At 34.7% G+C, this 13,032-nt stretch overlaps 1 protein-coding gene across 1 annotated transcript in view; it reads right to left on the minus strand.

Annotated features, from left to right (window-relative positions):
- The window catches only part of SCFD1 (sec1 family domain containing 1), a 121,285-nt gene that overhangs the window by 45,543 nt on the left and 62,710 nt on the right, over window positions 1-13,032 (minus strand). Inside the window, exons 15-17 of the mRNA XM_049612961.1 lie at window positions 8,346-8,442; window positions 4,635-4,705; window positions 2,329-2,408 (exon numbers count right to left, since the gene is read on the minus strand). Coding sequence (XP_049468918.1) covers window positions 2,329-2,408; window positions 4,635-4,705; window positions 8,346-8,442 — 248 coding nt within the window. The remainder of the gene's footprint in view (window positions 1-2,328; window positions 2,409-4,634; window positions 4,706-8,345; window positions 8,443-13,032) is intronic.

The following is a 13,032-nucleotide window of genomic DNA, read 5'->3' on the forward strand; positions in this document are numbered from 1 at the left end:
TCTTGACTTTGGAGTCATGAGTTCGAGACCCATGTTGAGGGTAGAGATGACTTAAAAAAAAAAAAAAAAAAAAATGAGGCTCCTGGCTAGCTCTGTCGGTGTGCATGGCTCTTGATTTCTGGGTTGTAAGTTTGAACTTCATGTTGGGTGTAGAAGATTACTTAAAAATAAAATATTAGGGGTGCCTCAGTGGCTCAGTTGGTTAAGTGCCTGACTCCTGATTTCAGCTCAGGTCATGATCTCACTGTTCGTGGGATTAAGCCCTGCATCAGGCTCTGTGTGCTAACAGCATGGAGCCTGCTTGGGCTTCTCTCTCCCCCCTCTCTGCCTCCCCCACTCGTTTACTCATAATAAATAATTAAAAAAATAAATGAAATCATAAAAAAAAATTTGAAAAAGCACTCAAACTCAAAAACTCAGAGATAACCACTGTTAACAACTTGGCATACTGTTGAGCTTGGAAAGCATATTCAATCTTATAGTCTTAAAACAATCATTTTAAGAAATATTAAAAAAAAAAGCAATATTTTTAAGTGTATTTATTAACTGTGGGAGAGATGAGAGACAGAGAGAGAGAGAGAGAGAGAGAGAGAGAGAGAGAGAGAGAAACCCCAAGGAGGCTTTATGCTATCAGCACAGAGCCTAACATGGGGCTTTAACTCGAAACTGTGAGATCATGACCAGAGTCGAAATCAATATTTGGATGCTTAATCAACTGAGCCACCCAGGCACCCCATTTTAAGAAATATTTTGAGGGGTGCCTGGGTGGCTTGGTCAGTTAAGCGTCCGACTTTGGCTCAGGTCATGATCTCACGGTCCGTGAGTTCGAGCCCCGCGTCGGGCTCTGTGCTGACAGCTCAGAGCCTGGAGCCTGTTTCCGATTCTGTGTCTCCCTCTCTCTCTGCCCCTCCCCTGTTCATGCTCTGTCTCTCTCTGTCTCAAAAATAAATAAACGTTAAAAAAAAAAAAAAAAGAAAAATATTTTGACAGTAAGGTTTGTTGTAAAAAATTTGGAAGATAAAGATAAGCACATGAAAGGGAAGAAATTCTACCACCTGGAGTTATCCACTGTTAACATTTTAATATATGTCAAGGTATGCAATTGTATGTATATAGATTTATGTTCATATATACAAATACACACAGAAATAGATGGATGGATAATAGAGATCATAATGTAAAAACTGTCATCTAAGTTTTGGCTCAAATATCCCTACTCAGACACATTCCCTGATCTTCTCAACAAATTTAACTTTTACCCCCAAGTTAAGATCTTATCACTTGGTGTTATTTTCTTTATATCACTTAGTATCATTTAACAGTATTCTGTTCATTTGTTTGCTTATTTGTTGATTCATCTTCCCTCCACTCAAATGTAAATTCAATGACTGAAGGAGCCTTCCACATGGTCACTATTATATTTCCAAAGTCTAGAAGAGTCTCTAGACACAAAGAGAGAAGTCACTTGTTGTAAACTATTTTTTCACTATCATATACACATTTTCCAGTGTCAGTCTTATACGACATGAATTTTAATTTTCAATTGTATTCTATCTTATGGAAATGCTTACTGTTGAACATTGAGATTGGTTGCTTCTAAGATTTTACAATTCCAATTACTTCTTTGGAATGAAACCTTAGAAGTATGCAAAGATTTAAAAAAAATTTTTTTTAATGTTTTTATTTTATTTTTGAGAGAGAGAGAGACACAGCATGAGTGGGGGAGGGGCAGTGAGAGAGGGAGATACAGGATCCGAAGCAGGCTCCAGGCTCTGAGCTATCAGCACAGAGCCCGACATGGCACTCGAACTCATGAACTGTGAGATGATGGATGACCTGAGCCAAAGTCGGCACTCAACTGACTGGGTCACCTAGGCATCCCACAAAGATTTTTAAAAAAAAAATTTTATACCATCTGGCAAAATGGTGACAATTTATATTTTTTAATAGCAGAATATAAATGCACCAATTAATTTTCTATATCCTTAGCACAGCACTTTACTGTATCTGTGTGCTATGTTAATCTGCATTTCTCTACTAGTGAAATTAAAATTTTCTTCTGATGTTTTTGAGATGGCTGACCCAAAACATTTCAGTCTTTGTCACTCGTATCTAATCAGCGAAGAAAACATCAACTTCTCTAGGAAAGAAAGGCATGACCATTTTTTGTAATTTTAAGCTGTGGATAGAGAGGGCCAGATAGGGAAATATTTATGTCACCAAATTAACAAAAAAAATACTAAGGCACTGTTCAATTTTCTTAGTAACATTCTTATCTTCTTGGGACTTCCACTGTACTCTTTTATACAAGAAGAAAATAAAACTTACTTCCACTGTTTGATATATTGTAAGGGATTAAGGTTGCATCCTGCATCAGTTAATGCTTTTTTGTATTGCTCCAAATCAGCCTGAAATAAGCAAAGAAAGATATAAAAATTTCTACTTTCATGAAAGAGAAGACCATTTTGTTATTATTTTATTCATTAAAAAGTCAGACCAAAGGCACGAGTTTAAATTCCAGGCACCCAAGTAGAACGGAGTCATATTTTGAGTATATGAGTGAGCACCCGAGACAAAAATCACATCTAATGAAAATTACCTTTGACAGACTCCAAATCACCCATCCAGTACTTTGTCATCCCTCAGTGAGTCAGTCAATTTTTCCTCCACTTTTGAACTTGCCTTTCCTCAGGATAATCACTATATGAACCAACTGGCTTGACCAAGAATATTTCAGAACCAGAAACACAAGGGGCATGACACTGACTGAGGGGAAATGCAGATTCAGGTTTTCCCCTGTCATATACACTCTAGTGGTCCAAATGCATTAATGGAGTATCAGGTGTCTTACACTTTTTAAACTGTTGTTTTCTCTTTCTTGTTCTTTTTGTTTCCTGATGAGTAAGTCCAGTTGAATTCCTGTAATTTATAGGAGCCTATCATCATAGTGATTCCATTATAAAAATTTTAGAAGACAGAAATTTAATTTTTTTTAATGTTTACTTTTTTTTGAAGGAGAGAGACAGAACATGAGCAGGGGAGGGGCAGAGAGACAGGGAGACACAAAATCTGCAATAGGCTCCAGGCTCTGAGCTGTCACCACCAAGCCTGACACGGGGCTTGAACTCAGGAGCCATGAGATCATGACCCGAGCCGAAGTCGGATGCTTAACTGACTGAGCCACCCAGGTGCTCCTTACAAGTCAGAAATTTAAAGCTCACCTTCAACCAGAGATGTTCACTATTTTGCATTTTTGGGGCTATCAGCTGACATCAGTAATCATAATTTGCTTTAAGCCTCTTAATGATCACTTAAAACTTATGAAAAGATAGTCCTTACCAAAAATAAATGAAAATAATGTGGTCAAATTAAGGGAATTCTGAATTAAGTTTCAAAATAAAAAATTCTGAAGAAAATATTATAAATAGGCTATAAGCCTTTTTATATATAAGCCAAATATATATATATATATATATATATACCTATAAAAATCCTCTAAGATATAGGTATGAGATGCTTCTAAAAAGAAAACTACACTTTCTTACTAAATTAAAATAAAAGACGTATTCCCAGAACAAAGCAGAACTGGCCTAAAGCAAATATTGGGTTTAGCTTACTGATTTAACACCAAGATTTTTGACCAAAAAAATGCGTTATGATCTATCAGACGTATAAAAATACATGGTATTGGCAAAGGAAAGACGTTTATAACTACTGTATCATCCTAGGTGTCATCTCCAAAGTTCTAACACTTGCTGCTCACCAGTAAAATTTTACTGAGTTAACAGGAGAGTTAGCAGGTCTCTAACCTGGCAACAACACTGACACCAAAATTACCATTTGCCTTCAAAGTCAATTAATTACCTATAAACTTTTCTTTCTTCTAAAGCAAGTGATGGCCCGTCACAGAAAAAGAAAACAACAAAATTATCCATAATCCTCTTTTCCAGGGGAAAAAAAAAATCTAGAAAGGGAAATATGTCATTTCCCAATAATTGTGAGGCATTTATTGATATAAAAGTTATTCGATTGCAATATTAAAAAAATCTCAATTTCATTTTTTTATATGAATCATACGACATATATAAATCTGAAGTGTAATCTAATTAAACTGCGATATTTACATAGCAATTTGGAAGTTTGGGTATTTTCTTCCAATTGACTCCTTATGTTCTATAATTGACATTAGTTTTTAAATAACCTTAAAATATTACATTTTTACTTTAGGTTAAAGATAAATTCAGTGGAAAGCATTAGTGGCTACAGCTTAATGAAATGGAGCTTTTAAGATCATTACACAATGAGAAATAAGGCCAAACTTACAAAAAGCATAGCAAACTTGGTTAACTTCATTTATAATAGCTATTTTCCCAGAAATAAGAATTTGGGCACTTGAATTCAATTCATATTCCAACAACTTAAAAGTGATCAGACATTTCATGAGTGGACAGTTCTCTTGGTGACAATAAATACTGCTATAAAACTCAGCAGTAAATAGAACCAGCCTTAACAAATTGTTTTTTTTTTTTAAAGAAAGGAATGAGGTAGTTATTTGGTCACAGTGATCTGTCTTCTATTTTTGAAACAAACAAATATCTCCCCTTCTATCCAATAACTAAACAAAGAGGACATACCTCAGAGGGTGCTTGCTGCGCACTTATATAATAAATAAGAAACAGCCTCATTTTATCTTCTGGAGTTCCTGCTACATAGGGGGGAAAAAAACTTTCAGAATTCTGGTTAAGTGTTATAGTCAACACAAGTATATAAAAATTTAAGGCATGTATAAATATGACAAGATAAAATGTGGTTCTTTCAAGTGATTTAAGGTTATAGGCACTCTAATTATGACTATGTAACACACAGATATGGAAAATGATTAAATGTTGTGGGAGTAAAGGAATGGGATATGGGAGTATCTTCATTCTCTCTTCCTAAGTGTCTATAAGAGATGTACCTTTTTTAAAAATTTTTTTTAATGTTTTTTTTTTTTTTTCAGAGAGACAGAGAGAGAGAGCGAGAGCGAGCATGAATAGGGAGCGTCAGAGAGAGAGGGAGACACAGAATCTGAGGCAGGATCCAGGCTCTGAGCTGTCAGCACAGAGCCTGACGTGGGGCTAGAACTTGTGAACCGAGAGATCATGACCTGAGCTGAAGTTGGATGCTTAACTGACTGAGCCACCCAGGTGCCCCAAGAGATGAACCTTTTAGATTGAAACTCAGAAAGAACGGAATAGGTAGGATAATCACACACATCTAAAACAGTATACTTCTGAGATGGAAAAAGGATGTCAGTACTAATTATGTAAAGACAATAAATATAAAAATCAGACTATCCTGGGAAAACAGCTGTATGGTCCTTCTAGGTGTTAGGTTATGAAACCTAAGTATGAAATACTTCTCAAAAGTGGGGTCACAAAATATACAGGTCTCCTCTTTCTTGAGGGTATTCTATCACTATATAAGATTTGAGAAAAGAATACATTTATATATTAAAATAAACACTGTTGTATTATGCAAAATATATTTGCTAGAAATTCTAAGACAAAACATAAGATATCGAAATTTCTTGCTCACATTGAGTTTGATCTGCTACTCTTACTACCCAGAGCCCCAAACTACAGAGAAATTCATTTATTCTTCACCCTGTTACTGGGTGTACTTTGGTACAAAGTGATGAAGCACTGTTCACTGGTAACTCAGTTTTACCACCAACCAATAACAATATGTACTCTCACTTCAAAGTCCTAATACTCAAGAACTTGGCAGTGTTATACTTTCTTATAGAATAAAAACTAGGAAAATTTTTTTAAAACGTGACTAATGAACCATCAGTTTTTTATATGGTTTAGAATCCAGATAACCATTCTCAAATTATCCTTACTCCCTAAATATGGCAAAGAATGGTAATAAAGATCAATGATGGGTTCTCCAAAGTTCTGATGTTTACAGATAAATATTGTATCTTGGACACTGAATATTATGTTATGAAATTCAGGGTCTTGTTTAAATCCCAGGAGAAAGCTGCTATTTTTGCTTTACCAGGGAATTAGCCTGGCTGGGTTCAGGCCAAAGTTCCCACCAGCTATCTGTGGGTTGTGGTTCCATCATTGATTTCTATTTTCAAAACCTTCTGCAGTGCTACTGGGATCTGTCCAACCATCTAGTGGCCACTGTGGGAACTGGGAAATCATATAGCCCTTCAACTCTTAGTCTTAGGAATGCTATTTAGGATCAGATTCACGTATGTGCAGCTCAGGAGTGAGCCCAGGAATTCATAAACAACTTTATGAGCTTGCTTTCCTGAGCTCCTTCCTCTCTGCAATCTCCCTGGTACTTTCCAATTCCCTTGGCTTTCCCTTTCTGGTGCTTCGGTCAGAAAGCTTTGGTTTTAGTTACCCTGTTCTATTGTGCATTTCCTGCAACTATGACTAAGCAGCTAAAGGACAAAGAGAAAAAAGCAACCAGGCTTGCTGTATGCTCTTGGGACCACCATTCCTAAAGCAGGAGAGAAAGGCTCCCCTCTCTCTGAGTTTTAGGGGCCTGTAGATGCCTGTTACTGTTTTTAATATCCTCAGCATCAACTACTTCTCCAACGAGTCCTAGTAGAAAATGTATTTATAAGCTACAATCTTTACACTAGGGCATTGTTGCTCCCAGCCCTGCTCAGTTGACTGAATACATATACATATACATATACACATACATATATATATATATATATATATATATATATATATGCACACACATGTTATCTATATCTATTTCTGTCTGACAAATATATAGTGAAAACACCAAGACTATAATACTTCCAATTCCAATCCAACATTATAGAGCTCATTATAGTTTTCTCCCCTTCTCTACTTGTATAGTTTTCTCCCTTTCCCTACTTGTTTTCTCTTCCTTCTCTGACAAGAGGAAACCTGGCACCATTTGTAGCACCTGACATATACACTTCTTTAACCAGTCCACTGTATATAACAAATATCCTATCTCTGCAGCCATCCCCTTGCCTGTATGGACGTCTTCTCACTCCATGTGGGCTCTGATTCTCTGCAATACACTTGCTCACATGCCTGGCCACACTTCTCACCCCACTTGGACTGACGCTGGGTTGCTACTGTGTACAGTCACCCTCTGTCCCACATGTGGATGCCTTTCTCATCCTGCTTAGGTTGCAACATCTTGTTTTGGGCTAAAAGGGCACCAGACTTCCACTTTGCATGAATGCCTACCTTGTTCTCTTGTAGTTAATGTCTTTAAAACTAAACTGAGAAAGTAAGGGGAAAGAATAGAGAAAGGTTCTGATAGTTTTTTATTAACACATTCATTTGCTTCAACTTTAGTCAAAACTTATTATAAATAATAAGGAATAGCTCTGAAATGATGGGCTTATATATTTTGCATTTTTTCATTGTAAAGTGCAAATAACTCCAAAATAGTATGTTCTCACTACAAATCCAGCTTCTTAAAAGTGTGAGCAATAACCTAAAGCTTCTTAGAGAAGTTTCTGCGAAAAGAATCTTTAATTACAAACAATTTGGAATTTATTACTTTTCAGTTTGGAATAAAGTCTAAAAGTCATACCAAAGTCTAACTCAAAAACCATCATCATTCAGCTAAGTGACTTAGCTTATATACTTTTTATTCATTTTGGAAAAGCAGTTTACTGAGATTTGAATTGAAAACTATTCTGAAATGATCAACAAGTCTCTAAAGTTTGGATAGTTTTGGAGGCTAAAACCTATGTGGATCCCCATGATCATTATAACTGAAAGTAAAAATTATAACATCTTCTAAGTACAAAGAGTCATATCTTGTTTTAAGAAAATCTAACATACAAATATTTAGTTAAACGTAAATATGAAAGGGACTGATTAAGGAGTTTCTTTAAAAGTAAAGTCCCTAAATATTTAAAACAGAATTCAGTTTTAGATATATCCTTTTGGGAAATGCTTTAGGGTTAAACTAAAGTAATTAGAAGTGTATCATTTAGAGACACCTGCTTTGAATGTTATACTTCCAAGTCTTCCTAAAACCAGCAGAATTTGAACTTCAGATATATCACTTTATTTTTTTTCCCCAGATATATCACTTTAAATAAATGAATGCAACAAGTTCTTCAATACCATCAAAGAGAAGTTCAGTGAAATAAAATGCAAATCATTTTTCCACTTCAGGAATTGCTATGCTACGAACTTCTCAACAGAAACTAGCTCATTTAATTATCTCATTATTGGCATGGATTGGAAAAATAATAATTCTATTCAGATTTTACTTATACTGAACATGCTGGATTCAACAGCTCTGAAACTTAACATTAACCTCAAATTTATGGTACATACCATCAGGGTCTGATATTATATCTAGAAGAGATTTATCCAGAGTAGTTTTGCTCATTATTTTTTCTTCATATTCAAAATATACATCTAGTTTTCTTGCCTGTTTCAAAATAAATATTAGATTAGACTATATGAAGTAATAAAGACATACTAAGGGCCTCTCAGCTTACAAGTTTCTATTTTCTATGATCAATTTTTAAAAATAAGTGTTCATTTACTAATAGAATTTACTTTCAAGTTTCTTACTTTTGATCATACACTTAGTTTAAAAAATTACAGATTGACTATTTTACCATATCTGACTTATAAACTCAGAATTCTGCATGTCATATATTAGCAAAGATAAAAATCACACCAATCTCAATTACTGTATTTATTAGTAATTAGCATATAATAATTGTATTCCATGCAAATTAATGTCAGGTGGTCATGTTATGTTTACTTTTTTAGTGCACAAATCCACACATTTTCAACTTAAACTGGACAGAAAATTACCCTAATTATTTTTAGTGGTTTTTAAACAAAGCTAACTTCCTCATTAATTTTCCTACTTAATATTTTGAAGTTTTAGGTAATGGAAAAGTAGTCAAACTTAGCTCTCCTACATGATCCCTTTTCCAATTTAAAATTTGTTTATTAAAACTATCCAAATGAAGTTAAAATATTAGGATTCTCCAAAGTAAATACAAATTATCATTATCAAGTATCTACTAAATTATGCTTCAATAATACAAAAGAGAAAATATGATTTCTATTGAAAGTGTTAACAATTTAAATGAGAGTAGAAACCATTCATGAAATAAATTAGAATACTCAGAGATACCAATGAAGAACCAAAATATAAACACAGAACATAAATATACTGAGCTAAGATGATAAAACGAAATAAACAGTTAACCCATTGTAGAGAAGAAAGTGATGAATTTTGACTTGAGATTTCAAAGTGACTGGGGACAGGAATAGAGTTCATTTCAGTGAAACGAATTGCACCATGGCATAGTCAGAGTGGAGAAGTCTGAATGATAGTTTCATTATAAGGAGTTTCATATATAAAGCAACAGAAAATCAGAGTCCCTCAATCCCACTCTCCCACAGTGGCACACAAGGCCAGTTTTAAATAGTTGAAATACTCAGTTTAAAAATCAATACAACATAAAAAGGTATTTTGAGACCAGTCCTCACCCTTGTTCTCTTCTACCCCTACTCCTATGGATATTTACTACAACTATTTCTTCTACAGTTGTCCAGTTCCTTTATGCAAAATGTAAGCAAACAGGGTCTATATCCTAATACCTGTCAGCTTTCTGACACAAAAGGAATATACTATACTCTTCTGTTCCTTGCTTTAACTCAACAATATATTCTACATCAGTACACAGAGAATTCTCTTGCCAGTCAACTCTTGGAAGAGTATAATAAACCCTATAAGGGTCTTCCTTTTTATAAACCCTTGGGTCCTTCATATTCTTCAGACTCCCTGAAATAGGAACTATTTTCACTACTGTATTTCACTACTTTGAATACTACAGATTAAGAGGTGAAGTCTTAGGAATGGAAAATTTTAATTTTGAAAAAGGACAAAAGAAATGGAAAAGAGATCCTAGGAAAGAGACCATGGTAGTGGCTGTGGGAACGGAAAGGAAGAGACACATTTAATAATTAACATGTGAATGGATATGGGAATCAAAGTAGTGAAAAAAGTCAAAGATAACTCCAGGGGGAACTAAAATGATGGTAGTAGGAACTATGTTAATGTGAACTGAATATGAGACTGGTAAAGGCTAATTATCTCTAGAGTGAAGACTGGAAAGGGGGTGGGGGGAAGCATATAAAATAAGGTGTTAAGCTGACTTTCAGGCCCTCATGATCTGCTCTAGCCAACCTTTTCTGTTTCACCCACCACTTTTCACTTAGTCACATCAAATACCTCAATGACTTCTGATTAAACATTGTGTACACCTGTAGTCCTCTAGGCATAGGCTTGGGTTATTCTCTTAGTTTTTAAGAATACATTCCTCTTCTATTACCTGTGCAGTGAATTCTACTCATTCTTCAGGGACCAGCTTCTTTGCAACTCTCTTCAATCTCTATTCGTTCCCCCTTGTTGCCTCTCCATCAATCTCCTTTTTGCTTGGAGGAATTTATTACCCCCTTAAGTGTGTACCATCAGCATTTTACATACCTCTCCATAATAACAATCTTCATACTATATTACTCTCCTTTGTTTACATGCTACCCTTCTAAAACGGTAAATTCCCTAGACTGTGTTTAATTAATCGTTTAACCCTGGGAATTTAACATAGCACCTGGCTCATAACAAGTACTTGACAAGGTCTTTGTTGAATTCCTCAACTAAAAGCAGGACATACACAGATCAAGTAGTCATCTTTAGAAGACACAAAAGTAGACGGATGAACTTCTAGGAGTGAAAAATGTAAAGAACCAAGTCTTTAGTGATTTAATATGTAAAATTAAGTAGGTTCAATGCCATAATGGAGTATAATGTCTGTACCTGCAAATGAATGAAGAAAAGAAACATGGTTCACTGATTTTTGTAGCTACAGACATTAGATTTATTTTGCTAAGTCTTCATGTATTAACTTACACTGAAATTTCTAACAAGCAATGCAAATAGAATCTAAAAGTAAGTTAGTTTAATTGCTAGTGGGTAGGGAGTTTCTTTTGGAGGTGATGAAAACGTTATAAAAGTACATTTTGGTTGTGAATGCACAACTCTGTGACAATACTATAAAAACCATTGAACTGTACACTTTAGATAAGTTAACTAACTGTATGCTATGTGAACTATACCTCGATAAAGCATTAAAGAAAATTAACTTAGCATTTCAATATAGTGATTCCCATGAAGGAGAGAAGAGTGGAGTGGAGATTTTCTAGCCTGAATATGAGAACTAGTATATGTTCAGGATCTATTTGTGCAAGGCACTTTACTTACAGCTATGGCTTTCAAATGTTTTTAAACAGAGAACTCAGGACCCTCTTTCTCAAATCAAATCTTCTGCAGAACCCTAAACATAAAATAGATACAAGCGACCCATTAAATGTCTCTATAGTGATCTAGGGTACCAGAGAACAGTGTTTGAAAACTACTAACTTAATCTCATTTAATTCTCCAAGTAACACTATGAACTAAGAATTATTAGTCCCATTTTAAAGATGAAGAAACAGACACACAGAAACATATATTTATTCAAGGTTACCAGAGTAGAAGTAGTAGAGAGTTGAGATTCAAATCCAGGTCAGACTCCAATGTACACCACAGATAAAGAGTAGGGAAAATTATATTTTCCTCAAGTACAATTTATTGCTTCTTTTGTTTATGCTTTATGAAAGAAAGTATATTTGTCAATTAGTACATATTTGGGGTTTTTTTTTTGGTAATACACGTAATTTATATGTGGCAAAAGGTTATTTTGGCCGGATAGATAATATATAGAAGTTCTTTCTCAATTTCTTGAAGTAAAGGAAATACTAAGAGAAACGACTTCTGTAATCCCAAAGATTAATTATTCTTATACAATATGAGTTCAAAGAAGAATACAATTTGGATAACAATAGTCACATAAAAAATAAACAAATTAAAAATATAAAACAAAATAACAAGGTCAAGATAATAAACAGATTTTTGGAACTTCAATAAATATCAAGAATAAACAGTAAAAGGATTATTATAGAGACCCAGAGGACTATGCATGGAATACAACTTATATCCAGTGAATATACACTCTGAAAGCCATGAATTTCTTAAAAATCTCTTTAAAAGGGCTAAGGGAGGAATGTGATTTTTAAAAAATTCTAGTGTTTTTCTCCCAATTTCAGAGTTACCATTGGAAAATCAGGCTGATGTTTTTCATGTTTCAGTACACTACCTCAACATTTATATTAAATTAACATAACCCCCACACACAACTTTTTTGACTGCAAAAGCCCACCAGGTTTGAAAAGGACAGAAGGGAACCCTTTAAAAAACTAGCTTGTCCCTTCACTCACAATAATGGAGAACTCTTAAGAGTCATCTGGGATGAACAAGTGGTATTCTTACTTTCTCTTTTGAAAATCTATTACCGAAGCACATTTGTCAGATGACCTATACAGGGCATGAAATGAATTTCTTTTTCTTTCCTACAACTGCAGGGGATTTTTCCTTCTCTTAACCATTCTTTACATTCCAGCTACAAACACCACCATTCTGGTACTCCCTACTCACTGCTAGTTACAATTCTCATTTCTCACCTCAGTCTACGACTGGATGATGACATAGAGTGGTATTTCTTGACCTTCCCTCTTTTCCAAGCCCTAATTCTATAACCTAGCACAAGTCAGCAGTGAAAGTAAAGGCAAAAAGGGATTAGAGTTATACTTCCTTTTACTATTAAGAATCTCAATATTCCTCTGCTACTTCTCACAGGAGACAGATGGGATGATAAACTCTTCTCTGTTGAAAGACAGTATTAGCAACATTTTACATAATGAATTAAATATGGTTTGTAGGACAGGGGTCTGTGCATCACATTTTACTTATAGTAAAGCATAGCCTAAGCTAAAATAAACTCAGAACCATATTTTTAGGATATAACCTATACCTAAGTTGAAGATCATCTACACCCTAGCCTTTCCTTTCCTGTTCTTTTTTCCCATGTTTAATCCGCATCATTTTTTTAGTGCTGTA

This window comes from Panthera uncia (assembly GCF_023721935.1).
Source record: "Panthera uncia isolate 11264 chromosome B3 unlocalized genomic scaffold, Puncia_PCG_1.0 HiC_scaffold_1, whole genome shotgun sequence".
NCBI lineage: Eukaryota > Metazoa > Chordata > Mammalia > Carnivora > Felidae > Panthera > Panthera uncia.